Source organism: Pieris brassicae, chromosome 14 (genome assembly GCF_905147105.1).
Source record: "Pieris brassicae chromosome 14, ilPieBrab1.1, whole genome shotgun sequence".
NCBI classification, from domain to species: domain Eukaryota; kingdom Metazoa; phylum Arthropoda; class Insecta; order Lepidoptera; family Pieridae; genus Pieris; species Pieris brassicae.
The window spans coordinates 2,638,919-2,666,401 of record NC_059678.1 but is presented as its reverse complement, the minus strand read 5'-3'; the positions used below and the strand labels follow the sequence as shown (position 1 = coordinate 2,666,401).

Sequence of the window (27,483 nt, the reverse complement as noted above, 5' to 3'; positions counted from 1 at the left end):
GATGCTGATGATGTCACTAACATTGTATGATGAATTATTGAGTTTATGTTGGCAAAGCGGCAACTGGTTGGCAACTGAGTGAGTGACGGAGCATACAAACACGTGCAAACAGACAAATGGGGCGGTTGTGCGGACTTGGTAACGTCGCCAAGTGAGTTAGCCAGGATACATCTCAATAGGAACTAGTTGGCGACGTCGCTTGCCACTTCGCCATGGCATCTCGGTGAGGTTTGGTCATAAATCTTGAAAGTACTGGCTACTCCAATATTAGGAGGATGGAAAATAAATTAATATTTTTTTATTTATTGAATAATACAAATGAAATAGGAACGTAGGAAGGAAGTAGGAAGTATGTCCTGCTAGTTTGCAACTAATTTGATACCCAAAATAATAAGTAAGAAAACATTGTGATAAAGTGTCTTAAGAACCAAAATTTAATAGCCGGCAACGCAATCGCGAGCATTCTGACATCACAATGTGTCTATGGGCGGCGGTATCACTTAGCATCAGTTGAGCTTCCTGCCCCATGTTCTATATAAAAAATATAATAATAATAATCAGCGTGTCAAACAAAAATCTTCAACGTGTTCATCAACGTGTCTTCATTTTTACGGCCATCTTATTTAAAGCTCTCTTGTTGTATCTCGTGACCAAACGAAATATTGGGCATGGTCACAACAATCTAGTTGCAGTGTCAACCAAGTTGTCTTGACCATGCAGTGTGGCATGGGGACTATGGACTTGACCAGGCACTTTACTTATATTACAATTGACCATGCCGTATACATTTAAATATTTGTTATAGGTGCTAGCATACTTCACATTATGCCTGTGGATAGTACCATTCGCATTATTCGTGTCATTATCAGCCAACGACTATGTCTTACCGACCACGGGCGAAAGACAACATTTGCTTGGTAAATATTTCTACCTATTTAACTATCTTTACCAAAGATTTGACAAGATTTTATAAACCATTATTAATTAGTCACTAAAGAACTTATACAAATTGATATTTTTAATTATCCTAATAAATATTCATAATTTCAAGATCCCGCCAAAATGCAAGGCAAGATGGTGTACCAGCCACGTGACGTACCATGTTGTAAAAACGCAAACATAGGTTAAAAACACTCGACCTTAATTATCATTGTTAATTTACAGGAAATCCAAGTCCAAGACAGTAATTGTTTTAGACAGAAGACATTATTTACAAGCATGCTTTGACATATATTCGTCTTATTCGATTGACGTATAAAAGTAAATATTGTTTTTTTTTCAGGTGAAAACAATGTGGTCACAGATTATCTATCCCAAAAAGCGAAGAGATATAGTCTGTTGTCTTTCTTCAGTTTCGCCAAGGATTCAATATTACCACAACGAAATAAAAAATCGTTTTGAATGACGCTAGATTTTATTTATTATTACAAATTGTGAATAAGTGTTACCATATTTGGGTGTTTTCTCAACATTGCTATTCTGTAACTTGATTTTAAGCGGCTAAGAAGAACGCAGCTTCATCTTCAGCTCGGAGAAGAAAACTATATCAAAAATACAAACACGTCGAAGTTCTCTAATCTCTATCTTAAAATGGTAATGTGATATATGGAAGTAAAACTTACCGCGTCTCGACTCAAAATATCCGTAAACATTCCGATTCTTAATGTTCAAATAACAATATAAGTTATAATAGAATAACGATCCGTGTAATCGTGCTGGTATCAAACTGTCAAATGATACGATTTATGCATACAACCTACTGAGAAGTAGGCTTTTAGTTAAGGCAATCATTTCATACGAGTTTCATACAAAAGTAATAAAATATTTTAAAGATTTCGAATTTTAATTGATATATATATAACTACGTGTATATAATTAAAATAGACTAATTCAATTCTTGAAGAAGATTAAAAATATTTGTAAAACGGTCGAAGTCCGGGCAAAGCCAAGTACAGGTACCCGACGTCTTCTATTGTTTTTGGTATTGCAGAAAAAACTTAACTAATCTGTGCCGCCATATAATAATGTATTCTCTGCAAAAATCATAATCATCTGAAACTTCAATGTGTCTAGAAATGTAGGGAGAAAATAATTTCTAAATCAAAAGTAGTTTAACCAATAAAATAAGTTATAAACATGTATAATTTATTTATGTAACGTAGTAAAATATACTAATATTTTATCTGTGTAACATCATTCATCTGTGTTTTTAATTGCACAAATGTCCGTTTGGCGCCAAATTGGTCTCGCTCAAGTCAAGGATGTACATTAATTGGCGTATACTAAACCCAAAACATGGATGTTGATATATGGGTGTCATAGTTCGTGCTAAATATCGTTTCTGAATTTTACCCTGTCACTAAAGCTCTTCTTAGCGTTAACGACGTTCTTAGAGACGAACGAGTGATTTAGTGAAATTTGACTGATTTAGTTTAAATAATGGGGTAAGTGTTCATTTTGACTGCTGAGCTATCAAAATATAGTATGCCAAGTTGTCGGATGGTATATGTATATCGAGTTTATGTTAACCAATAAATATTTAGAATGTCAGTTTTCATACGCAACAAACGTCAGCTGTCAAGAAAACTAGCGTAATTTCGAGCTACTGTAAACCGCACTTAGATAAAAGTATGTTTTTGAATCTGGATATTGCGACTGGCAATTGACTTATTTTTTAATATCTTTATTTGTAAATAGAACAAGTTTCTTAATTTATGGTTTTTGTATGTTTGAAATAAAATTTCTTAAAGCTGGATGTTTTTTTTGCGTAAATTTTCAATCCTCTTAACTCAAATCTTTTGTTATCGAAACCAGTGGTGCTACAACCCTTGCGTCAGATTTCTCTATGGGTTTTGATAGATTTTAATTAGGCAAGTAAATGAACAACCTTCTGTGCCCGACTACGCCGTCGAGGATTTTAATTCTGCCGGTTTTCATTCACTGTGCAAGTGTTAAGTGACATATAAAAGTCCTTTGCAGTGCACAGCTGTGACTTAACCTTTTTTTGTTTACCTTTGAAATTTTGTATCGTCGACAACCAATGCGGAATTCCTTTCCGCGCGGTTTGACCCCTTGGCGTTGCGTAAAGATATGGCGTCTCTCTGCATCTTCTACCTCATTTACCATGGGGACTGTTCAGAGGAGTTGTTCGGACGCAGCCTGCAGCTGAGTTTATCATTGATCTTTTTTAAATCAAAATATTACCTATTGTTCTCAGTGGGGACTGGGGCTGGGCTGCAACCCAAAAAGCCCATAAGTAGATTCGCCTCTGGGGAAGCCGAATCCACCTTTTATAATTTTCCTTATTGAAAAAAATAATAGATTAAGAAAACACTTTTTAAACGGATTGAAGTTATGTATTATACACGTGGTCACCGTGACCACACACGTCGTAAAGCACGCGAAACGTCGGAAAATGCCATGTTAACAAAAGACAAAAATAATAAATTTATAAAAAGCTAAACGAAGACAACGGATACTTACGCGCTGGTGTTGTTAGTGGTGGTTCCCAGCCTACAAATGCGCCAGGGCCTAGATATGGTTTCTACCAAGAAAATAAATAAAAACCCAATGTTATAAATAAACTACTGACTATACGAATGAAGTGAAGATTGGATCAAAATCGAAAATAAAAATGTCGAGCTTCCTATGAAACCCTCATAATATACAATTATCGTGAATGTGCTGTAATGAACCTATATTATATATTTTCTACTAAGCTTTGACAGATTTTTATCAATTAAGATAGTCTCGGTGTTATAAAACGTGAACTTATGTAGGTAATGCATTTGTTACCATCGACATTATTCCTTTTACATGAAAATAACATCGTCACCACGTGAATAAAGACATTCAGATTTTACTTCGTTTTAATGAAGCCTTTAAATTACGTTGTTATTCGCTTTGACGTTCATAAAAATGAGTAGGTATTCATCATGAATAAAAATCACTCCAATTGTTCTATAATTTATTGATGACTTTTAATACAATGTTGCCGCATATTTTTTTTACTTTTAAACATTTTTTCACAGATTAAACACTTGTAGTCTTTGGTATTTGCGTGTTTTACTAAATGTGCTTTTAACTCATGCTGTCCGTACGTTTTAAAGCCACAGATGTGACAAATAACATTCTTTTCCTTCAAATGTCTTTGTTTTACATGCCTTCGTAGAATACTTTGAAAGATGAACGACTGTGGACAGTGTAGGCATTTGATTAAATCTCTTCTTTTGTGCACAGATGCCATATGTAAAGATCTCTGGTAATGAGTTCTAAAAAACTCACAACAAGCTGAGCATCTATACCGCTTATTATGAATACATTTCATATGCTCCTGCAAGATTTGCTCACTAAAACTTTTATTACAATCCATACATAAAACTGTATCTTCTATATCACCCTTTAAATGAACGCATACGTCATTAGAGTTACTAAAATGAGTCTGGCAAGTGTCACATTGGAGTTTTAAAAACTGTCTATGCTTTTTCATCATATGCGAAACGACTCCGCCGTGTGACAAAAATTGGGAACTACATATTACACATTGACAACTGTCTAACCTAAAAGGAATGAGACCTATATTGTCGTGAAATGTCATATCATGATTTTCGACTAAATGATTAATCAAACTATGCAAGTTGTCTATAACTGCTTTGCACAGTTTACAAATAATACTTGTTATATCAACAAATACTGTTTCTTCGTAATAATTAGATATAGTTTTATAAATATCTTCAGGTGAATGAGTGGCTTGGTGGATTTTGAGCTGGTCAGGTGAATCAAACATTTCATAGCAAAAAAAACATCTAAAGCACGTCTTCAACCATCGAAACGGCATAATGTTTGAATTTAACAGAACTCGTTTTATATTATTTCTGATTGACTCAAATTTCTCCTCGTCCCTTCTTGAATCGTCGCTTTCAAGTTCTGAAATAACAAATGTTATTTATTAAAATATTATTTATTAGTAATGATGTCAGTCAAATACATAGTATTTACAATTTTCTTAACCTACAAAGTAATAATAAAAATTAATAAGGAGATAATTAAAACAATTTTAAAAAATTTGGTCTCCGTGGCAGAGTACCTCTAACGCTGGCAGCACTTCCTCGCTGTATTGCGACACTTGTTCGTTAAGCCATCAGCTCTAAGGACACCGGTACTTATTTACAAGGCGCCCACTTTAATCTTTAACCCCATGGCCCAAGAGTCTAACTTTCTCAAACAAACACTTATATTTGAGCCGTTTAGTATTTTCCGCCTGTTTTGCGGCCGCCCCAGTTTTTTTACTTGTCCGAGGGAGGTGAGACGGGGCTAACGTGTCTACACAAGTAGCATCCTATACCAAAGCCCGTCCCATCTTCCAAGGGATCAACGGCATACCATCCGGCCGTTTGCCCTCGTCTGTTGCGATTCTTGTTGGCTCGAAAATGGCTGGATCGTTGACGGAGGCAAGAGAGCGGCGTATAACTTGGTTGAGCGCGTACAAATAAAATCCAATCCAATATCTAGCCTACATGGTCGCAGAACGTTGATTCAATTATCATGAACAATTTTTTAGATACGCCTATGTCGGAATATAATTGTCATGTGGGTAACGGCAAGCACAAAAGACACGAATAACTATCGTACAGTATTTAAATTACTTAATTTACAATACTCGCTAAGATTATAACGAGCAGCAGGTTCAGGGCACCGATCAAACTTTTAATCACAATCTACTGCAGCCAACTCAGCCCAACATCTCATGGAGTATTTTGACCCTACTCAAGGCATTTGCTCTGACTGGTCGAACCAATATTTGAACTTTTATTCGTTAATAATTGATTTCTAACTATGAAACCATTAAATGAAAAAAATATGTGTGCACGTCACACTTAGAAGTGAGTCAAGAGATTCAAGATAATGAGACGAATGTAATTTTAAGTTTAATATCAATTATTATTTTGATGAAAGTCGAGTGTTTGTAGGACTCAACGCCTTCGTGCTCAAATGTACTCAGTATTTATACGTCTCCAGGGAAACCTTGTGTCAAAACCTGTTGATTGATGTATCTAGTAAAGATTTGTTTTAAATAAAATGCTCGATAAGTTAGTGCTTTTATTATAATATTAACACGGCCTTATACGTCTGAATACAATAATTTTATGACATAAGATACAAATATTTCACTAGTTACGCCATTGGACATTCAAAAGCGAGATTTATTATAGAACCTCAATCCAACTTAAATCTAGTTTTAAAAGCTGTCAAACTCTGTATGAAGTTTGACATATTTGAAAGCGCTCTGGGGAGGGCACGAGATTATGACTGTTATGAATATAAATGTTTTTCTTGAAACTGGCATAAAGTTAAAACTATTGCCATAATAAAAAAAAAACATATATGTATCGTGACTCACATATGATGCTAAAACTCGCCCGACTGTATTTTAACGTTAGTCTTAGTTCGCACTAAGTTATTAAGATTCTTCGTGACTTACATTTATCAGACTGTAACTTAGACAGGCATTTGTATACTAATTTATATTTAAAACAAAAGACAATCGCTTGTTATGTTTTGGACTCTTTCCCTCATATGAAATCTTTGGCCGAGACTCAGACAAGGCGGTCGATTTTCGGGATAAGTTTACGTAATCGTATTCGGTTAAATTGTTCTTCACAAACGAAGTATGGTTTCTATTGTTGTTGGTACTGCAGACAAAGCGTTTTTACTAATCTGTGCAGCCATCAAAGTATTTATTTCCTTTTTACAATGTAACTGTAAGAAACATCCACTGAAGACTATATCAGAATAAAACAAGCTGAATACTAGTGTACGTTTTAAAAAGCGAAAATAATTTTAAGTATTTTCTGTGTAATGTGTTAAACATTTCATCCATAATTATCTGTATTGTTGCGTCATTGCTCAAGTTTTATACCAGGCGCAACTTTTGTAAAATTCATACAGGGAATAATGCATTTTTAAGTTCAGAGTCTTATTAACCGACACAGTCATTTCCTAAAGAATTAATAGTATTTTTAATTATACAAATGTCCGTTTGGCAAACATCCAGCTTAGTGTCGCTCAAACCACCAATTTCGTGAGCGTCAAAATGGCCGGCCACTAGTCGTGTAATACGTTAAAATGTAGTTTAAAAATTACTTCCCAATTGCTTCTAGTTAATTTCTACTATAATACATTTGCTTCCTTAGTATCTTCGGAAAGCCATGACAATTTTAGAGACCGTTCATTCTGACATCTGAATGGCTGGTCACCTATCCTACTTTACTCACTATAATCAATTATTTCATAGTTCATATTTTGACGCCCATCTATACCTTTGATTGCACACGGTCTTGGTTTACGGGTTCCAGTCAGTTCTTTTAATGTTTGAAAAAAATATCTGGATTAATTGGAATATCCAAATTAAAACCCGAAGACAAACAATCCGCGAAAACAGAGGACACCGCGAGTCATTTTTGCAAAAACCCGTCATCTTTTATTCGATATCAACTTCGGGGCAATAAATACAGATAAAACAACTTTCTCTGCAGCTGTGATACTTTTGACATTTAACACCTTTCGTCTTCAGAAAATTTAGAATTATGTAAATAACTATAACTTTTAATAATAATACATTGCTTTAATCCGTTCAAAAAGTGTTTTTCGTAATGTGTAAAAGCTATTTTAACAAAAGACAATACTAATATCTGGATTCGTTTTTCCATTTCGTTGTTGTGGTGATCATATTATTTGCGACAGTAATGTTGAACCAGACCGCTCAAATTTATTTATTATCATCCATGAGAAAGAACTTGATTTGAATCATAATATGAACTTTCCCTTTGTTCATGTTTTATTTGGCTTAAGCAGCAAAGCGTTTACATATGAGATGGTTCAATGTCATCAGTATCCATAAGTTCATTTGATATTTTATTGCGATGTCATTGTTTGTGTTTCAGTTTAGCAGACATATCAACGCGTTTTACTGGTGATAATTTTATCTTTCTGTCAGAAATATGAGTAAATGACGCATCACAATTTCTTATAGAATACAGATTACAGCTATTTAACCACGGGCTAGGAAATCACAAAATTTATGGACGCTTCGCACTGTTTGTGTAAGCTTGTGATTCTCTCGTTTTTGATGGAATATTGCTTAAAAATCCAAGAACATGGAGTTTTCCTTGCCTTCCATATTTCTACTAGTAAAAGACGAGCCCACGTATGTGTTGGTAAACTGTATTCTTCCCCTATTTTTACAGTAGGATCGCTATAGTCATCGTGTATGTTGTTATTGTTTATCTGTTCATCAATTTCGGTGGTCAAAGTAATAAATAAAATTCTTTTGAACAGAAATATAGTCTTTTCTGTGATTGGGTTAGTTAACACACTTTTTACTTCTGTATACACCGGGTCACTTACTGCAGGGAGATGATTGTTACTTATAAATATGTTTTTGTATGGTGCAAACACTTCTTTTTGAACCTCTAACGAATTAGAAAATTTTCTTCCTCTTTTATGATAGAAACGGTTCTTGCAATATAAATGCTAAACGATTCGAAATAAACTCTCCCTTTGGCTGCAAATAACAACAATATTACAAGCGAATACAAACCACTAGTGTAAAAATAGTAAAACTACCCTCATTTAAAACCACCTCGGGTTCTACCTAGAAAAATAGTTGTAAATAATTTTAAATGAAAAATACACTTTATTTTCTCATGTATTCAATGTAAAAAAAAGTTATGGTAGTCGTTCTGTTACTACCTACATAACCATTATTTATATAGATAAACAAAATATTTTTGCCTGAATATACCAGGCGCTGGTGGGAATTGCAATAACATTCTTCAAGATCTGAATTCCATGATAGGAACAGCATCCTATCTAGGTTTGAAAACCTAGGAGGAATAGGAAGCAAAATATGAAAACAAAATCGATAATCACTATGGAGTACAATAGGATAGGCGACCAGCCAGACACAATTTCCATAGCTTGGCCTAAACTAAGCCAATCGAACGTTACCTAATATAAATTTAGTGATGGATTTTCACATAGTAATTCTCAGTTCGGAATCTCACACTCGACACTAACTTCCGCGTTTAACAAACGCTACATTCAGTACTGATACGGTTCTTCATACACATTCTTAATCGGCACGCCCTTGTGCATCCTCGAAAAGTGCGCTTTCATAATTTTCCTCGTCGTAAACATCTTATCACAACCATCGCATCTGAAATTCTTCTCCCCGCTATGTTTATACATGTGATTCTTTAGTCTGTGGCTCGTGAACGCCTTCCAACCACATACGCTGCAAACGTGATTCCGCACCTTCAAGTGTGCGTCCCGTAAATGCGTCATCATCATACTGCGAAACACAAACGTTTTCGGACAATGAAGACATTTTATCACCTCCCTGTTTTTATGCTCCTCAACCATATGTCGCGAACGTTTGTAATGCGACCGAAATGTTTCATCACAAACGAGACACTTATACTTCTTTTTATACAGCTCGTGCTCGTACTTCTGATGATTCTTCAATTTGTATCGACTCTCGAACTTCTCCCCGCACTCCTGACACAGCAGACTACTACTGTCGTGTATCGCTTTCACGTGGAGACGCAGAAGATTGGCGTCTTTGAAATTCTGCCCGCAAATTTCGCACAGAGTCGCCGAAGTGCCTTTGTGATCTTTATTCGTGTGGTGCAACAATGTTCCGAATGTGTAAAAAGTGGCACCACAAGTGAGACAATTCAGGGAATAATTGTCCAATTTGAACGGTATCATACAGATACCCACATCTTTATTGTAAACGACACTATGCTTCTCCACTAAATGATTAATCAGATCGTACAAATCTGGTATATCATCCGAGCACAGTTTACACGATAGCGTTGAGACATCTATGTAAACGACCTGCTCCCAGTATTTGTTCATGGTAGACTCCTTTATATCGTCTCCTGTGTGTTGGTGTTGGTGACTTTTAAGTTCAGATGGTTCTGTAAATATGTCGTAGCAGTAAAAACATCGGTAACAACTTTTTAACCATCGGAATGGCATAACTGTAGACTTTATTAAAACTTGCAGGACATTATTTCTCATGATATTGCGTTTCTCCTTCGATGTTAACCTTTCTGGTTTTCCGATTTTAAAATCTTCAAATGTCGGTATCTCCTCTTGTTCTGAAACGAAAAGCCCGATTTTATTTCTTCTGTTAAATGCTAATTTGTTACCAAAAAAGTTCACCAATAAGTGTTGTTGTTGTTTTTTTTTTTGGATTATTTATCACTGATTACGAAGGCACTTGGACAAGAATAAATATCGGCCATAATTACAGATTTTTTATCAATTTTAAAAAAGGGATTTATTCACACTAATCGTTAGTATGGTTCAACCAACTCTGAAAGTCAGAGCGTTTAGACAAGACCTGGAGATATGACTTCCGTAGTAAAAACGTTTAGGTTTGACCAACGGGACTCCATAATTAACGTTGACTCAGAGACGCTTAGCTCTCAGTAGGGATAAGGGAGTAATTGTCCTTTCTCAGTATTACGTAAGCACTACCGATGGGAGAGTTTCTTTTAATGTATTGCGGTAGTAATAAGTGTACCCAATAAACAATACAAATATTATTTTAACAATACAAAAACTAAAGCAACAAGTGTTTCCTAGTCTCGACTTAGACTGCTGGTTCAGTAATGTTTTATAAATTACTATGTAAATAAAAAAAAACAGAACTGTCAACATTATTTATTATTAGGTAGCTAATTATATACAATTAAAAAGAGTGGCGGAGAGTTCATTGCCAGTTCTTCCCTTCCGTTCTACGCCCTTGATTTGAGAACTGGTAGTAAATGTAAAATTAGGAGCAGGTAAATGTATATTTCTTTTTATTTGACGTTCATAAGTGTTTTTGTGTTGTTTAACCTATATGAAAAAATTATTTTCACTTTGACTTTGACTTTGTGGAGAAATGCGGAAATACGGAATAAACTACACAACCGATTTTTATGATTATCGTTTTCCAGGTTAGACCCAGCGCGAACTATGACTCCCATATGTCAAAGTAAATTTCTGACGTACGGGAGTCAGACTTCAAACTTCGGTTCAAACATACTTTATCTCATACTCATCAACATACTCAAAGAATTACATTCACTGAGCGAGAAAATTTAGAGTAGGTTAGTTATGTACATCGTGTTATGAAATTATTTGGAAATAAACTATATAAAATAAAAAATATTAGTTTCTAACAATATGTACAATATGTTTTACAAAAGTGCGGGTACGTCGCATCGATGTTACAACACACATTATGTAATCTTACTCTAAATATCCGAATCATACACTTACAATTTCACATACATACAGGTGGCTGTTATACTCCTTTTTATTAGGATAAATGTATTCGAGGGGGCTTCAAACAGTTTCGTCCACAGATACTTGAGTGAATTCAATATTTGCTTCAACCTTCTCTTCTACGTACTCCGGATGGAGAGTCTTATAATGCAACCTCAAATTTGGCCTATGTGCAAATTCTTTTCCACAAACGTCACACACATGGTCCTTCCGACCAGTATGGACCACTGAATGTGCATTTAAGTTAGACTTTTTAGCGAATTTCTTCCCGCACACCGTACATATAAAATTCTTATCGCCATTATGTTTACGCATATGCAGCTTGACATCGTACGGTCCAAAAAATCTCTCCCCACATATTGGGCACTCAACATTTTTCTCCCGCAAATGAACGCGCCGCATGTGACGGGACATAAGACTCTGTTGTGGGAATATTTTCGGACAATATGGACATTGGATTCTCATTTCGGCCACACCATGAACATTCGCCAGATGCAGCTTTTTGAAATAAGGACTTTTGAAAATCTCCGGACAAAATTGGCACGTGAGAAGATTCGCCAAATGCACGTTCTTTTCGTGAAGCGACTTCTTCGACAGCGTCTCCAGACGTATCCCACAATAGTTACACGTGTACCCTCCATCTCTGTGATAATAACGATTGTGCATTCTCAAATGATTGTCCCCCTGAAAACTAGTCCCGCAAACGTCGCATATATAATCGTGGGCCAAATGATGCTTGTTAGCGTGGCGTAGGAGGTATTCGAAGAAGACGAATTTCATGTCGCATATTGAGCATGTAGGTTGATCTCTGTCTAGTTTGAAGGGTAGAAAACAGTTCGGCACGCTCATGTCATATTCAGCGTCGTGCGCTATTATCAGATGGTGAATGAGTTGTTCTAGCGTGGCAAAATTTTGAGTACAAAGCTCGCAAGTCAGGTTAGTTATATCGATTTTAACGGCTGCATCGCGATTTCTATTGCTTTTAGTACGATCGAAAATCATTAACTCTAGATTAGCAAATTTGTGAATTTTGGAGTGCTCTCTTAAAATATCTGGATCTTTGATAGGTTCAGTGCAAAAGAAACACCTATATTTGCCTTTATAAAAGAGAAACGGTGTTGCATTGCTGTATTGCAATACGTATTCGATGTTTCGTCTCTTGATCAAGTGTTTTTGCACTATTTGGTTTCTCTTTTGGCTGTCATCGACGTCTCCTGTAAATAATGAGGCCTCATGAATTCCCTTCTTCCTTTATAGCCAAAAGTTTGCATAATGGTTTGATACCTAAACATGTTTTAAAGGTGTAACAAAAAATCATTCGAATTCTATAAATCTTTATTTACATACAAATATCTATTTGATTATCAAAGTTAAAAATAAATTAAACATTTTCGCTTACGTACTAAAATTTAATAGATAAGACTTAACACAGTTATTAGTATAAATATATGAGAAAGCTGTAAAATTAATGAGTTTCGTTGTTAAAAGCTCAAGTAAAGGGTTACTGTGATAAACAGGACAAATTTGTGTTCTGTTCTGGCTTTGTAAGACTGAGTGACGTTTCCAAAGAATTTTTATTATTGAGTTTTGTTGAAGGTAGTTTAAAAGATGCGAACTATTCGCCTTTATGTAACTAAATAAAGCACACAACATAAATCGATTTATTTAATAAGATACCTCATAATCGAGAATTAAATCTTCAAATTCGTTGCAAAAGCTGTTTTTTTTCGTCTACCCACAAATTTAAACAAACCTTGATATGACAACTTTTGGCTGACCAAAGCAAAGCCCGTAACGTAAATGCATACAAATAATAATGAATAGCAAAATATGTTGCTTAGCTCAAAACTACCGCTCATGGATTCATATTGCCAGATGACTCGCAAGAGCGTTGCCCGCTTTTTATAAATTGGTAAGCTCCTTTGAGAATGAAAAGAGCACGCCACGTCTAAGACGCGATTACGAACTGGCGTGCACATGTAAATAACGAGGCTACCTACAAAAAGTCTTTTCTCTCTTCTTTATACATTTATTCAGCGTTAACATGCCCATATTTCTTATGCATGCTCATGTGCGATGCCAAATTACTACGACGCATGAAAGATTTACAACATACAGCGCAACTGAACTTCCTAACACCCTCGTGTTTCACCATATGAAGCTTCAAAAGATGATTATCAAAAAATTTCTCCCCACAAATTGAACATTCCATATTCTTCTCCTTCAAATGGGTCCGTCTAATGTGATCCCTCATGAACGAATTCCTCGTAAACATTCTACCACAGTAGCTACACTTATGCCCTATATCATGAACTTTTATCAGATGCTTCTGCCTTTGATAAGGCGACTGAAACTGCTCAGGGCAGTTGGGACACTTGAAGTCCTTCGCGTTGTGACATTTAGCGTTATGCCGGTTCAAACACCACTGGTTCCTATACTGAATACCGCATATAGCACACTCGCAAGCGCCTTTATGCGTATGCGCAATGTGCGCTGTTAAATTTGATACCTTTTTAAAACTCCTCCCGCAAGAATCACACACGTGGCACGTATTGCTATGCTCAGAGTTGCAGTGTCGCAGTAAAGTTGTAAAATATCGAAACACGCTGGAACAATGCGTGCAAGAACATTTGTCGATATAAATTCGAAATGGCTCAAAGCTAATAACAGATTTATCGTAAGACGCACTGTGTTTAGCTATAATATGATCGATCAGTTCGTCGAATTGTTCAGCCGGTTGACTGCAAATTCTACACGAGAGGGAGGAAATGTCAATTTTGACAGTTGTCCGTTCTCCTTTGCATTTTTTTATACTGGACGTGTTTAAATCGCAAAATGGATGTTCGGACGCCGTATGCTGTTTGAGATCCTCAAAGTCCGTGAACCGTAAGGAGCAATAAAAGCAGGAAAACTTGCCAAAGAATTTAAATGGAACTACCGATGTCATATTTAACACGTTAATTATGTTTCGTCGAATTTGGGTTAAATTTTGCTTTTTCTTGGGCTCTATAGCGTTTTCCGAAGGCAGCATAGCTGGAGTCTTTTGTTGAATATTCATTTTACAATTTTTTATGTGCAGACCGACTCCTTGCTTTGAATGGCATTTCTTAGAACAAAATGGACACTTATTACTTTTAAACTGGGAATGATCGTTCCGGATATGCTTTTGTAACAACGAAAAGGACGCGAAGTTACCATTACAGTATATACACATTCTGAAATGATTTAGGTTTTTGTGACTTTTCAAAGCGTTCTTGGAATCGAAAACATCTGCGCACACGTCGCACGGGTACCCTCCATATTTGTGGAAATTGTGGAGGTGAAATGCCAAATCCCGTTTACTGTTGAACGTGGCTCCACAGTCGTCGCAGACGAAACTATTTTGCGAGTGCGCAAGCTTCAAATGCCTCCTCAAATAGACGAAGTAAGAAAAATCCTTTTCACAGTACTGGCACTTCATATCCACCAGCCGAAATTCTGAGATTGGCGTTTCAATTGTCTTATCGTAATCCAACTCGTGTTTTCCTATCAAATGATCGACTATTTCACTTCGACTCGAAAATGGTTCGTTGCAAATTTCGCATTCAATAGTCGATATGTCTAATTTGATTTCTATACTATTTCCTTTGATTGCTTTGAGCGAGTAGTCTCGTGTTGTGCATTGGCCGTGCGATTGCATGTGTTTCTTTAAATCTGAGTAATCCGTATAGTCATTAGCACAATAGAAACACAGATATTTTCCTCGCCATTTAAATGGTATAATCGTTGTATTATTGAAGAGTATTTGCAAGTTTTTCCTTCTCTTCTCAGACGTATAAGGCTCTAGGCCTTCCGGATTTTCATCTGTAAACAAATTCTTGCTTCAGTCCTCTTGAAAAACCTTCACCCATTTTAAGCACATAATCGTCAAATATCTTATTTTTACATTTTAGTTGCTGTCTCAGTCCTTAGAGGGCATGGAGCAATGGCATTCTTGATCGTAATGTAAAACTACGATTACAAACAAAAGCTAAAAGGAAGAATACTGTTCATGGCATATATTTTTAAAGCTAATTCATGTGGTCGTGTGAGGTCATATGGCCTCTCAAATTTTTCTTCCACAAGAACCGCTTCCCACAGATATCACAATGATAATTTCGCTCACCAATATGTTTGACTAGATGCGTTTTTAATAGCGGCTTATCAAAAAACCTCTCGGAACAAATATTACACTCGAAATTCTTCTCCTTCAAATGCAGGCGACGTACATGATTTCTCAAATGCGAATTTATAGTGAAAACCCGGTTACAATACAGGCATTTATGGCCAGAACTGTGCGCTTGTATTGCGTGCTTTTTAAGAAGATACTGCGTCCCGAATTTATCATCACACTGTTGGCATTGGTAAATTTTCTCACCGTGTACTCTGGCTTTGTGACGGGATAGTTTGTGGACGGTAGGAAACTCAGTGGAACACTCGATACACTTGACACTATCTTGTCTGTGGTATCGCGATATGTGTGCCCGGTAGTTATAATTATTGCCGAAAGTCTGACCGCAGTAAGAGCAAACAAAATTCTCCACAGAATGTAACAAATTAATATGCTCGAGTAGTTTTCTGAAATACTGGAACACGTCCGAGCAAAATGGACATGGAATACTATCCTTTTCAATTTTAAACGATTGCAAATATTCTACAGTTTTGTCATAGGTCGCTTTATGATTAGCAATTAAGTGATCAATAAGCGGCGGTACGTCTGTGTAGTTTGCTGAACACACTTTGCAGGACAAATTAGATATATCAATTTTCAAACTAATATCACGTCCTTTAAGAAATTTCATAGATTTGGATTTCAAGTCGCAATGCGTATGCTCTTTCACGGAATGTTCTTTGAGAGAATCAAATTGTACAAAATCCTTAGAACAGTGAAAGCATCGAAAACGATTCATAAAGTATTTGAAAGGAAGAGCCGTAGACATGTTTAGAAGAATAGCAATATTTTGTTTAATCACTTTCGTTCTATTAGAGGAATCTTTGCACCTACTTAGATGATATTTCAAGCCTAACTTAGACGTGAAAACCTTCTTACAGTTGTCGCAACTTAAAGTTAATTTAACCGGCTTCAAGTTAAAATCAACAAACGCGTGCTCATCAAGCAAATGTTGACGGAGATTATCATAATTTTTAAAAACAATATTGCATTTCTCACAGACTGTTACTGAAATATCAACTTTAACTTCATCGGGTATGTTTGCATTCATTATAACATTGGCTGCGTGTGATTTTATATGTTTATTTAATTCGTCATATTCAAATGTTTTATCACAAAATAGACAAGAATTTTGGCCCTTAAACGGTACAACGCTAGTATTATTGATGAGTGTGAGTAGGTGCAGCCGTCTCGGATCAGTAGCATCTGAAAATAAATTTCTCTTTTCAGATACTTGCTGATTAAATAAATAATAAAGAATTAGTCTTCTGTGTTAACGATATGATTTCATTTATTTCGGACTATTTTTACATATTTATAAGTCGCATTGTGCTTTAGAAAGAGACTCAGCTAGCTTCGGCTTTGTAGAGCGTCATCTCTGTCACACGTAATTACAAAAACACTAATGATATACGAATTTTTATTTTGATATTTGGTTGGATGGATATAAGGATTAAAGTTTTTCATTAAAATAAATAATTTAACATACATAGTACATATTATGTTGTATTTTACCTCTCTAACTGATTTATAAAAAATAATCAATGCTAATAGATACCGGACTGTTAGTGTATCGTGTGACAAAGATAAACCTCTACAAAGCCGAAGTATATCTATCTAAAGCATATATATATGCTAGTGTGTATATATATATATATTATAAATCGCTCCCTACTGTATGTCATTTGTAGTGAAGTCGGGTTGGGCAGGCCTTGTTATACCCGGAACAAATTCAGGAGGTACTAGAAAACTTATTAATAGTACCGATTATTATTAGCGACTTATTAATAGTACTTATTAATATGAGCGACGAGCATGCATTGTGAATGTCAGAAAAGTGGATGAAGCGAGTGAGGTCAGGAAGAAAGTGGAGATCCGTGGTCTCTCTTACCCTTCAGAATATGGCACGATAATATTAATTAATTTAATTACTGGCTGACTGAACGAAAAGCTTTAACTGACATAAGAACATTAATGGATTGACACTTCACAGGGATTCGTTCGTTTAAGGGTAAATAAATCATAGATAATTGTATTTCCAGTTAAATGTTAAAAAACCTTTTATGACTTTATAAAAAATCACGTATGATAGTATATAATATGATTATTACAACTCGAGCAGGATGTGACGTTTAAATGCTATTGGAGCTTTCACTCATTCGATCAACAAATGACTGCTGTATTATAGTAGTGATCGCTATGTATATGTCGCATTAAAGTAGTTAAATCAGAGAGTTAATTGAGTCTCTAGACAGTTAATTAAATGACGATATTCAATAGAGTCGCTAGCATTTTGATTTAAATATAGTAGCGTGGGAAACTTTTAACTATCTGTCTGACCGAAAGCCAGCGTGTTGATTAAAAAAGTATTTTTTCATTTGTTATTGTTATTTCGGTGTGATCCTGAAGAACTGAGAGCTTGGAAATTCCTTTTTTTTTACTTTATTGTAAATGGTTAGGTTAGGTTAGTCTTGTTGCTTAGGAACGTTTAGGAAACTCGTTAAACGTTTCGTTCACTCACTTGTCCGACGGAACAAACGACTTGATTGAATATCGATTTTTAATTAACTGTCTAAACAATTAACTACTTTACCGCGACATATAAACATACTGCAATTTGCCGTGCGTAATAAGGCACGCAGCCAAAGTCACGCAAATAGTAATTTTACAAAATCTACCAAAATTCCACAACTAGATTAGATTAATACAAGATCATAACACGAAAAAACTCATACCGATTTTTATCTAAACAGAGACAATTCTCTCATTGCCTCTAATGATGCAACTCATCATGTTTCCTATGCTTCGACATGTGCGTACTCAAACTCTTCTTCCAATAAAACCTATCACCGCATACATCGCAATGAAAGTTCTTAACACCACTGTGCTTCACCAGATGTCGCCGTAGCAAAATATTATTGAAAAACTTCGCGCTACAAATCGTGCATTCCACATTTTTCTCCTTCAAGTGCGTCCGCCTCACGTGGTCTCTCATAAAAGACTCCCTCGTAAACAATTTGCCGCAATATGTGCACTTGTGCCCGGAATTGTGGGCCTCTATCAAATGCTTCTGCCTCGAGTACTGTGTCTCAAACTTCTCTGGACACTTCGGGCATTTCGCCGCCTTCACACCATGCTGCTTGGCCATATGCATGAACAGCCTCGATGGTATATCACAGTCTAAACCGCATACACTACAATTAAACTTTCCGTCACTGTGCCGCCGCCATAGATGAACCCGAAGATTCTGCTCCCTACGAAATGACTGTCCACAATGCACGCAAATATTTTTATTATCCGTGTGTATTGTGTTCATGTGTTTAAGCAGTGTTCCGAAGAATCTAAACACATCCGCACATAGTGGACACTGCATGTGACCTTTGACCAAACGATACGGTTGTAGACATGTATTAATTGTTTTATCGTAATTGGCGTCGTGTTTCGATATCAAATGATTCAGTAATGCGTCCAAATCGTCAAACGTCTCAAAGCAAAGCTTGCAGGCCAGCGTGGCTATATCTATTTTGACCGAGGATTCCGATTCGCGGCATTTGCGTATACTATTTCGTACGTCGCATATCTGATGCGTCACTATGGTATGCTCTCTTAGGGAATCCGGATCCTGAAAGTCTTTAGAACAGAAGAAACAATTGAATTTATTCTGGAAGAAGTTAAAAGGTATTGCCGTGGACATCGTAATCACAATAGAAATATTCTCGCGGAGCTGCTTGACGCTCGTACGTTTAGGTGCGTCGTATTTCACGTCAGAATCCATAACGTCAACGTCATTGTCATCAAAGACAATTTCGGCATTCCTGCAATTCCGCGAATGCATCTTCAAACCGATGTCCGTGTGAAACTGTTTGAAACACAATTTGCATTTCAACGACCCGTCGTCCGGGTGCTCGGTTTTCATATGTTTACGTTTCAACACAGCGGAGGGTAGTTTCAAAAAACATATATTACACCGCGACATATGACGATTAATCTTATGTTTGTTCAATATGTTCAATGAGGCGAATGTCAAATCGCACGCATCGCATACGAAGCCGCCTTCCCTGTGATAATTTTTCGTGTGCGAGAACAAATCACGCTTTTTATTGAATTTCTGTTTGCACGTTTCGCACGTGAAGCTGTTTTTGGGATGGTTACTGTTAACATGAGAGACGAGATAGCCGAAGAACGTGAACTTCGCCTCACAGTTCAGACAAGCAAGATCTTTGAGGCGGTACTCCTCGAAGGGCATCTCAATATCCTTATCATACTCAACGCTGTGTTTCACGACTAAATGCTCGATAATCTCGCCTATACTCGGAAAACCCTCATTGCAAATCTCACAACTGATTTCAGAGACATCTATCTTAATTTCCACGTTACTAACACCTCTTATGGCTTTCAAGGAATGTGTTCGTATGGAACATTCGCCATGCCCCTTGGTATGTCGCCTGAGTTCGGCGAACTCCTCAACATACTTGCTACAAAAGAAGCAAAGATACTTTCCACGAAACTTAAATGGTACTATAGTTGTTTTATTGAACAGGGCGACTAGGTTTCGTCGTATACGCATCGAGGATGGGAGGCCGCTGTATTTACGTTTATCTGGAAATAAATTTATAACTTTAAATGTACCCTGTCAGAATTAAAACAAAAAAGGGTACATTTAGAGTCACACAGTTTCCAATATTGGAATGAAAAAGTGAGTGGAAAAAGTTTATCTCTTAAGGAAATGATTAGTTTTGATTTGGGTTATAATTATTTGTATATTAAATTGTATTGATAATGAATGTTGACTATTCTAAGATAAAATTAATATGTTTAATATATAAAATCAGAATGGTTAACGTAATGGATATCCGCTTAACTTAGTTACAATAAAAACACTCACACACACCCATACAACTTTATTTCTACTAACTCCTAACTTGTTGACCGCTTTGTTTTGTTTTATTTTCCTTATTTAAAACGTTAAATTTGTTTGCCTACCCACATATTTTTGCGCTTTTTGGTACCACTCAGTATGACTTTGCTGTGAATGGAAGCCTGGTTATCCATATGACAGGTTCTTACCTAGTTTGGAAACCAGCCTCCCAATACCTTCTCAACAGTAATCTTATTTATTGATGTAAGTGTTATATGGGAGAAATAAATAAAAAATTATTAAAAAGTTTTTGTTTGTCCATCCATCGAAGTGAAAATCCCCTAAATCATAAACAAAAATTCAAATCGAACGGAATTGTAGGAAACTGTTACGTGACGTAACTGAAGAAACTATTTTTTTTCTCACTTCTCAATTAAGTCGGAGAGGTGCGGAGGAATTGGACTGATTCCGCATTCTTGAACTTTGCGTATTTAAATACGGTTTTCTACCATAGACAACGAAGAAAGAGCTTCTTAAGGCTGACAATACATGTTCTATAGTTATTATCTATAGATTATATCTTATCTTAATATATATAAACCTCCTGTCACGATGTTTGCCCGCGATGGACTCCTAAACTACTTAACCAATTTTAAATTTAATTGGCACACCGTGACCAGTCTGGTCCAACTTAAGAGATAGGATAGCTTAGATCTTCAGTTATAGTCGCAATTTTGTTTTATTGCAAATTATTTGTCTATAATTAATTGACACTTCTATGGTAAACCGACAAACGTGTCACATAAGCTACAATGCAATATCATGATTACCACGTGTTATTGAGGTTAAAGTATAAATTTAATTTAATTTGTAGTAATCGAAATACCGTGAAATTCAATTATTTCTACTTTTTAATTTTCGGTGTTAGCATAGCCAACCACGTGTTACTTAGACCGAAGTGTAAATCAAACTCAAATTATAGTGACGATAATTCAGTGAAATTATTTTTTCGTGTCACGGTATTAAGGCTAACTAAAACCATATTAAGGGGAAACGAAGTTCGCGGGGGCAGCTAGTTATTGTATATAATAACTGAACACTGACAGTAACTGTGAGAAACAGTTTCGCTAGTATTGTAATATATTAAGTATACCCCGCCACCTAGTGTCAGATTTCGAAATCGTTACGTCAAATACTTCGAAACACGCCTAGAAGGAATCTAGTGTGTACTTTCCGCACTTAGACGCCAATTTGGTCCGTTTTGCGTCGAGTCCTGGCTAATTAAGGCAGTCCAGCTCCTTCCAGAAGCTCAGATATTCTCTGGACACTTCGCAGGGTTCACGGCGACCTCACCTACAAGGAATCGATATGATGCACTTTCATATGCAACCTCAAACTGTTATTTTGCGCAAACGATTGATTACAACGAGGACAAAAATATTTTTTATCATTGTGTATCCGCATATGGTCTTTTAAAGTTTGCTTCCGCGCATATGCCTTCTTGCATACGCTACATTCATGCACCCTCTCTCCAGAATGCTTGATCATATGCTTCTGAACGTGTGTCCGCGAAAAAAATCTCTGCCCGCACACAGTACACGCAAAGTTCTTTTCTCTCAGGTGCACCTCTTTCAAATGTACCCTCATTTTGCTCAAAATTTGAAATGATTTATCACAAACCGGACATTTTATGTCCGGTCCTTCAATGTTGTGAACAAAGTTATGATGTTTCTTTCTTAAAGTATAATTCTGAAAGGTCTCAGCACAGTAGAAGCATCTTATTGACTTGTCTTTGTTGTGAACTTTTGTTTCGTGGGTATTCCTTTGCGTCAGGGAATCGAAGGCCTCCGAACATACATTGCAGTGGAACGCCGATCCATGGCTAAGCGAATGGCACCTGAGGCGATCTTGACTTAAAAATGACTTCCCACAGAGCTCACAAACATAATCCCCATAGTGTTTGTTCATATGCTGATTTAGTTTAATAAAATATTCGAATGATTCCTGGCATTCAGCGCATTTGAAGCCATTTTCTTGTAACTTGTATGGCACAACACCGAAACCGACTTCATTATAGTCCTTATCATGTGCACTTCTACTGTGTTCAACTATGTCGTTGAGGTCATCAAATTTCTGATCGCAATATCGGCAACGCGTGTTTAGCACATCAATTTTCACTTTCTCGTCTCGTTTTAGATATGAAACGGCCGATTTGATACTAGATCTTTCATGATCAGCTTTCGTGTGCTCTTTTAAAGCGCCGATACCTTTGAACGGCCGATGGCAAAAGAAGCAAAGAAAATTATGCCTGTGCCATTTAAACGGTACAACGGTGGACGATTCTAGAATTATTATCGCATTCCTTTTCATAAGTCGATTTCGTTTTGTCGACGAATACGATTTTACATCTTCTGCCATATCTTGGCGTTTTGCACCTAGAAATTAAAACTCTTTGAGTACAGCCGCTCCGATTCCCTCAATATCGTGACACCATCACCATATCATACAAAATGTCACTATTAATTTCACTTCCCTTATAAATTAGCTTCGTTTCAATAATCATGAGTGTGTGTGATTAATATCGTTAATTAGGTCGTTGTTATTTTCAACCATGAAAGCCGTTTCATCATATTGTACATCTACATCAGTGTTACCAGATCAGAGAATTTTCCGCTAGATTCAGGGGTTTCTTAGTCTTAGGGCCAGAATAGAGGGAAAGAATATTTGGGGGCCTTTTAAGAGGAAATTTCAAAAATACGCCAAATACAGTTTTTTTTTGCTATTGTATATCACGTTCCTGATTTTGGAACTAAATTGAAGTACGAACACATCGTCGAGGATCTGTGTGGTTAACCTTTATAATTGTATATTCTAAAGAAAACACTTTTTACACAAAAAAATATGTAAATAATTATAAGTTTATAATAATACAAATAGCTTTAATTCGGGTAAAGTGTTTTCTTTCACTAAAAGCTATGTTAACAAATGACAATACTAAATGTATATTCGTTTAACCGAAAACTGAATAAACTTGAACCTGTTGAATAGAAAATGGATTTTCTATTACAGATAATGCTTTGCGTAATGCCTTTCATTTCCCAACAATACCAACATGACCGCCGTTTTAAAGAACCGCGCCATGGCCCATGCCCCCATCCGCTTGGTGAGGGCATCCTAGGGGATTTCTGGTGGAAATCAAATTAGTATAGTACGTCGCCGAGACCATCTGGCAACACTGATCTACATATAGTCCCTACATATTCTTCTTCATAAACATCTTGTGTAACGCATAATTTCAATCGAATGAGTTTACCTATTCATTTAAACCGTGAACAGTCTTACATAAGTACAAACAGTTATCAAATATAAAAATACTAAAGCTTACTATCTAAAACAATGTTTTTACTTCCGTTGTGTATGAAAAAAACCAATAGTTTTTATAGTCATAAAATTTTCTATGATAGAAAAATGATTGTAGGTAATTTATTATTGACTAATTCGATTACTATACTGAAAATTTTGCTGATCCAGTAATATTTGTAATATATAAAATCGAAATGAAGACTATTATCGACGAGTTACGTAATTCAATACGTACATTTGTTTTATTACACTTTGATAATGCATTCAACGGCACCTAATAATGAAGCTAGCTTCGTTAAATCATAAATTAAGATCTCCATTCATTTTGGTTACTGACTAGATCCGACAATCCACCAATAAATACTTTTTCTCGTATTTAAATAAACTTGACAGACCGCTTATATAAATACCAAATCTCTAATAACTTCCATAGACAAACATCCCACGGTAATATAGAGTTATAGTTTTTGGCCCAAGCGGCACTCAACTGAGGTCTGTGAAATGCCTTTTTCTGAAGGCTAACCATGTTTTAGATTATCAGGCAAAGATTAAAAACACATAAAAATATTTCGTATTCTAAAATTTTAATGAAAATATTTACCAGAGATGGGTAATATTTCTTTAAAATAATTCAAGTTTTCTTATATAAAAACCTCCATTGGAAATGCTCTAAGTAAATTGTCAAAGTGACAGTGATCACGTCATTTTTATTTAACTTTTTAATTAAAATGCAATGAGTTTCAGACCAAAGTTGTTGTACAGATGACATATAGTAAGAGGGAATTTTGTCTATGGAATATCATAGACTCACATAGACTATGCCACACAGACGTAACGCTTTACTTATTTAGATGGTAGACTGTGTTTGTATGTCAAAATGTATTATAAAAAATTAGTTAATATAACACATAGACCATGTGTTAAGGGAAAAATTTATGGGATTTGACTTATGTCAATGTCAGTATATAAGCTAAGTCGACTTTGAATCTTAAAAACTAGATAATATTACCCATCCCTAGTATCAACAAATACCATAAATAACCTACCTTTAGCTTTCGATGTCTTGGGTTTTTCTTCTTTCTTTTTCACAGTTTTTATCGACTTTTTGGGTCTCCCACGTTTTCCTTTAACGGGCAATGGCTCGGCTGTCACGTCATCATTAATCTCTGAAACATCAAAGCCTAAATTATATTTAATATTTTACACAAGTTACAAAATACATATACATTCACATGATACAATAAAATAAGTAATAACCAAACCAAGGAAGAGTGTAGCTTTACCTGAGTTAGGCATAGTGAGCGTTCAAGTATTACGTCACGGAATTTTTGAAGATTATTGAAACCCCCCCCCCCCCATGAAACGCACCGTAAAGTTTCTGTTTCCAATAGTAAAAGGTTTCGTGACCACCCCCAGTGACTCTTTATAATTAAAACTTACCATTGTGTGGTGTAAAGTACTAGAAAGTCGAAAATAATATTATCAATTACGCGTAATTCAATCCCCGCCCGGCATGGTAACGTTTTACAAGAGGACCCCCCCCCCCCCAAATTTGTTACGTAATACTTGAACGCTCCCTAAGTCACATATATCAGGCGGGCAGTAAAAACGCTGTGGCTGAGGGTTAAAGGGCTTGATCACGCAGCTACCGCCGATGATGTAATTGCTTCCTTGTCGAAGAGGACAAACTGCGCAGCGGAGTTAATAAGGTGTAAAGACATTGAAAGGGGTTAGAGAACAAGAAGTGTGCTTGTACAATGCCCGGTTGCAATAGCAAAAATAATTCTGGAGTGCATAATTGGATGGAGTTTGGTGGAGGTAGTTCTTTCAAAAGCTTTCTTGGAATTAGGGCACACACGGGCGTCTTGCTCATCCACTATGGACCATAATTGTGTGCTAGGGGTGTGAAATCTGTCACATGTGACGAAGCACCACATTGCGTTGTGTGACCGAGAGAGAACATGCCGGTACGCGTATTGGTGCAAGAAATTGCAACCGTACTGTTAAGAATTTTAAGGCGATTGCAATGTAATCAAAGATGGTTGCTGTAGCCAGTCACGGGGTCTCTTGGTAGAATGCTTATGCGACTCCAAGTTACCCCAACAGTGACGTCATTGGTGGGAGTGGTTTAGTGGGTAGGGCTTTTAGAGCGAGTCCCACTGTCAGTGTGGTAATGCATAAAGCTATTGCTTATCTTAAAGTCATGTTTCAATAATTCCAATTACAAGCCAGTTGCCTGTGCCAATCAAGTCCTTGAAGTATATTATAACTAGTAACATTTAACTACATACCATCATCAAACGCCATTGGTTCTTCCATGAAGTCAAAGTTTCCTGTGTCTTGCGACTGGTCTTCTGCATTTTGTTCCAATTTGAGATTGTCCTCAAACAGAATGTCCACTGTAACTTTAATTATGTAATTTTTCAGTTTTCTAATTAATTATGTATTCTTTAGTCAGGATACTATAAGATTTATCAGTTATTCAGATCTACTATATTCTTATTTATTTACAGAAAGCCAACACTGCAAGTTGTTACAAGTGTTAAGGTTATTTTTTTAATTTACACTTAGAATTAGATTCAGAAACAAGGCTTAGCCTGAACTATATATAACTCAAAATCCTAAATATTATGGATGTACAGGAGCCATGCTTATAAGAAAAAAATTGTATTGAGAACTACAGCACCCGTATGTCAAAAATCTAATGGAGTTAGTTTTTGACTAAGGGCTGACATTTGTTACTGAATTATACCCTTAGTACTAAGTCCCAACTCAAGAGTGTACTCTTAAAGGTTTCAAAAATATACATAAAAATATTAAGTAAACCCAGAAAATATGCATAGAAATAAAACTATAAGGACTACAATATCTAATTCTATACCAAGCCCTTGCCATTGCCAAAATATATGATAGTTATTTTAATTTAAATACAATAACTAATTTAGTTTTAGGTGTAATATTTGGAGTTAACATAGACTGCTATTATATATGTTAGCTAAACGATGCTGATGTAGATTGCTTATTAAAAGAAATTTATTTTGTACTTTAATATCTTCTGTTTATCACTTATTGAATAAAACTCTCACCAGTTACACACTTGGCTAATGCTGTTTAATAATTAGATTATACATACCACTTTGTTTAAAGTCACCTCGTCCTACCATATCCACAAATTTTTTCTCACATTCAAGAACCTGTTTCTTGAAATTGCAAGCATCTCTGAGCCTAGTGATACAAACTTCACATATAAGCCTATTTGTGCCATTTGGACCTTCATTGTTTTGTGATATCTAAAAACATATTTACTGGTTAATTTTGATGGAGATGAATGATGAATGAAATCAGTAGAAAATTTAACTTAAGAATGTATTTACAATGACGGCACCATCACATAAATTATAAAACAATAATCAATAAATTTTAAAAACCTATACTTACGCTTATATCAAAACATTCCAACAACATATCAGCATAGACCTCATTTTCTCCCATCCAAATGTATTCAGTGGCCAATTCCTTGTAGCATCCTTCTGAAAGACAACACCGGCATAGTCCCGGATTCTCCTTTACAATCACATCATCAAACTCCATTTCTAATGTAAATTAACAGTACATTGTTATTTAATAGCTAAACTTTGTCTTAATTACGTAACAGTGGTAGTTTGGAAAATTGCAATTTAAAATTCAAGAAGTTTCATTTATTTACAATATATTTCTTTTCGCTTGTAAA

At 35.9% G+C, this 27,483-nt stretch overlaps 2 protein-coding genes across 11 annotated transcripts in view; one reads left to right on the top strand and one right to left on the bottom strand.

Annotated features, from left to right (window-relative positions):
- The window catches only part of LOC123718179 (protein TEX261), a 4,065-nt gene extending 2,660 nt beyond the window's left edge, over positions 1-1,405 (top strand). Inside the window, exons 4-5 of the mRNA XM_045674618.1 lie at positions 806-917; positions 1,283-1,405. Coding sequence (XP_045530574.1) covers positions 806-917; positions 1,283-1,401 — 231 coding nt within the window. The 3' untranslated portion in view covers positions 1,402-1,405. The remainder of the gene's footprint in view (positions 1-805; positions 918-1,282) is intronic.
- Positions 1-27,483, bottom strand: part of LOC123718176 (zinc finger protein 729-like) — a 27,718-nt gene extending 235 nt beyond the window's left edge. The window contains exons 1-6 of one of the 10 annotated variants that reach the window (XR_006754933.1): positions 27,192-27,483; positions 26,887-27,043; positions 26,045-26,158; positions 24,800-24,919; positions 11,338-12,557; positions 10,128-10,166 (exon numbers count right to left, since the gene is read on the bottom strand). Coding sequence is in view for 9 of the 10 variants with exons in the window: in XM_045674603.1 (XP_045530559.1) it covers positions 13,373-15,186; positions 15,488-16,738; positions 24,800-24,919; positions 26,045-26,158; positions 26,887-27,043; positions 27,192-27,344 (3,609 nt within the window). In the remaining variant the exon portion in view is untranslated. Of the gene's footprint in view, positions 1-7,678; positions 10,167-10,962; positions 12,558-12,717; positions 16,739-18,267; positions 20,132-21,461; positions 22,826-24,799; positions 24,920-26,044; positions 26,159-26,886; positions 27,044-27,191 lie in introns of those variants that run through there. The other 9 variants (XM_045674606.1, XM_045674603.1, XM_045674605.1 and 6 more) reach the window with 9 other exon arrangements.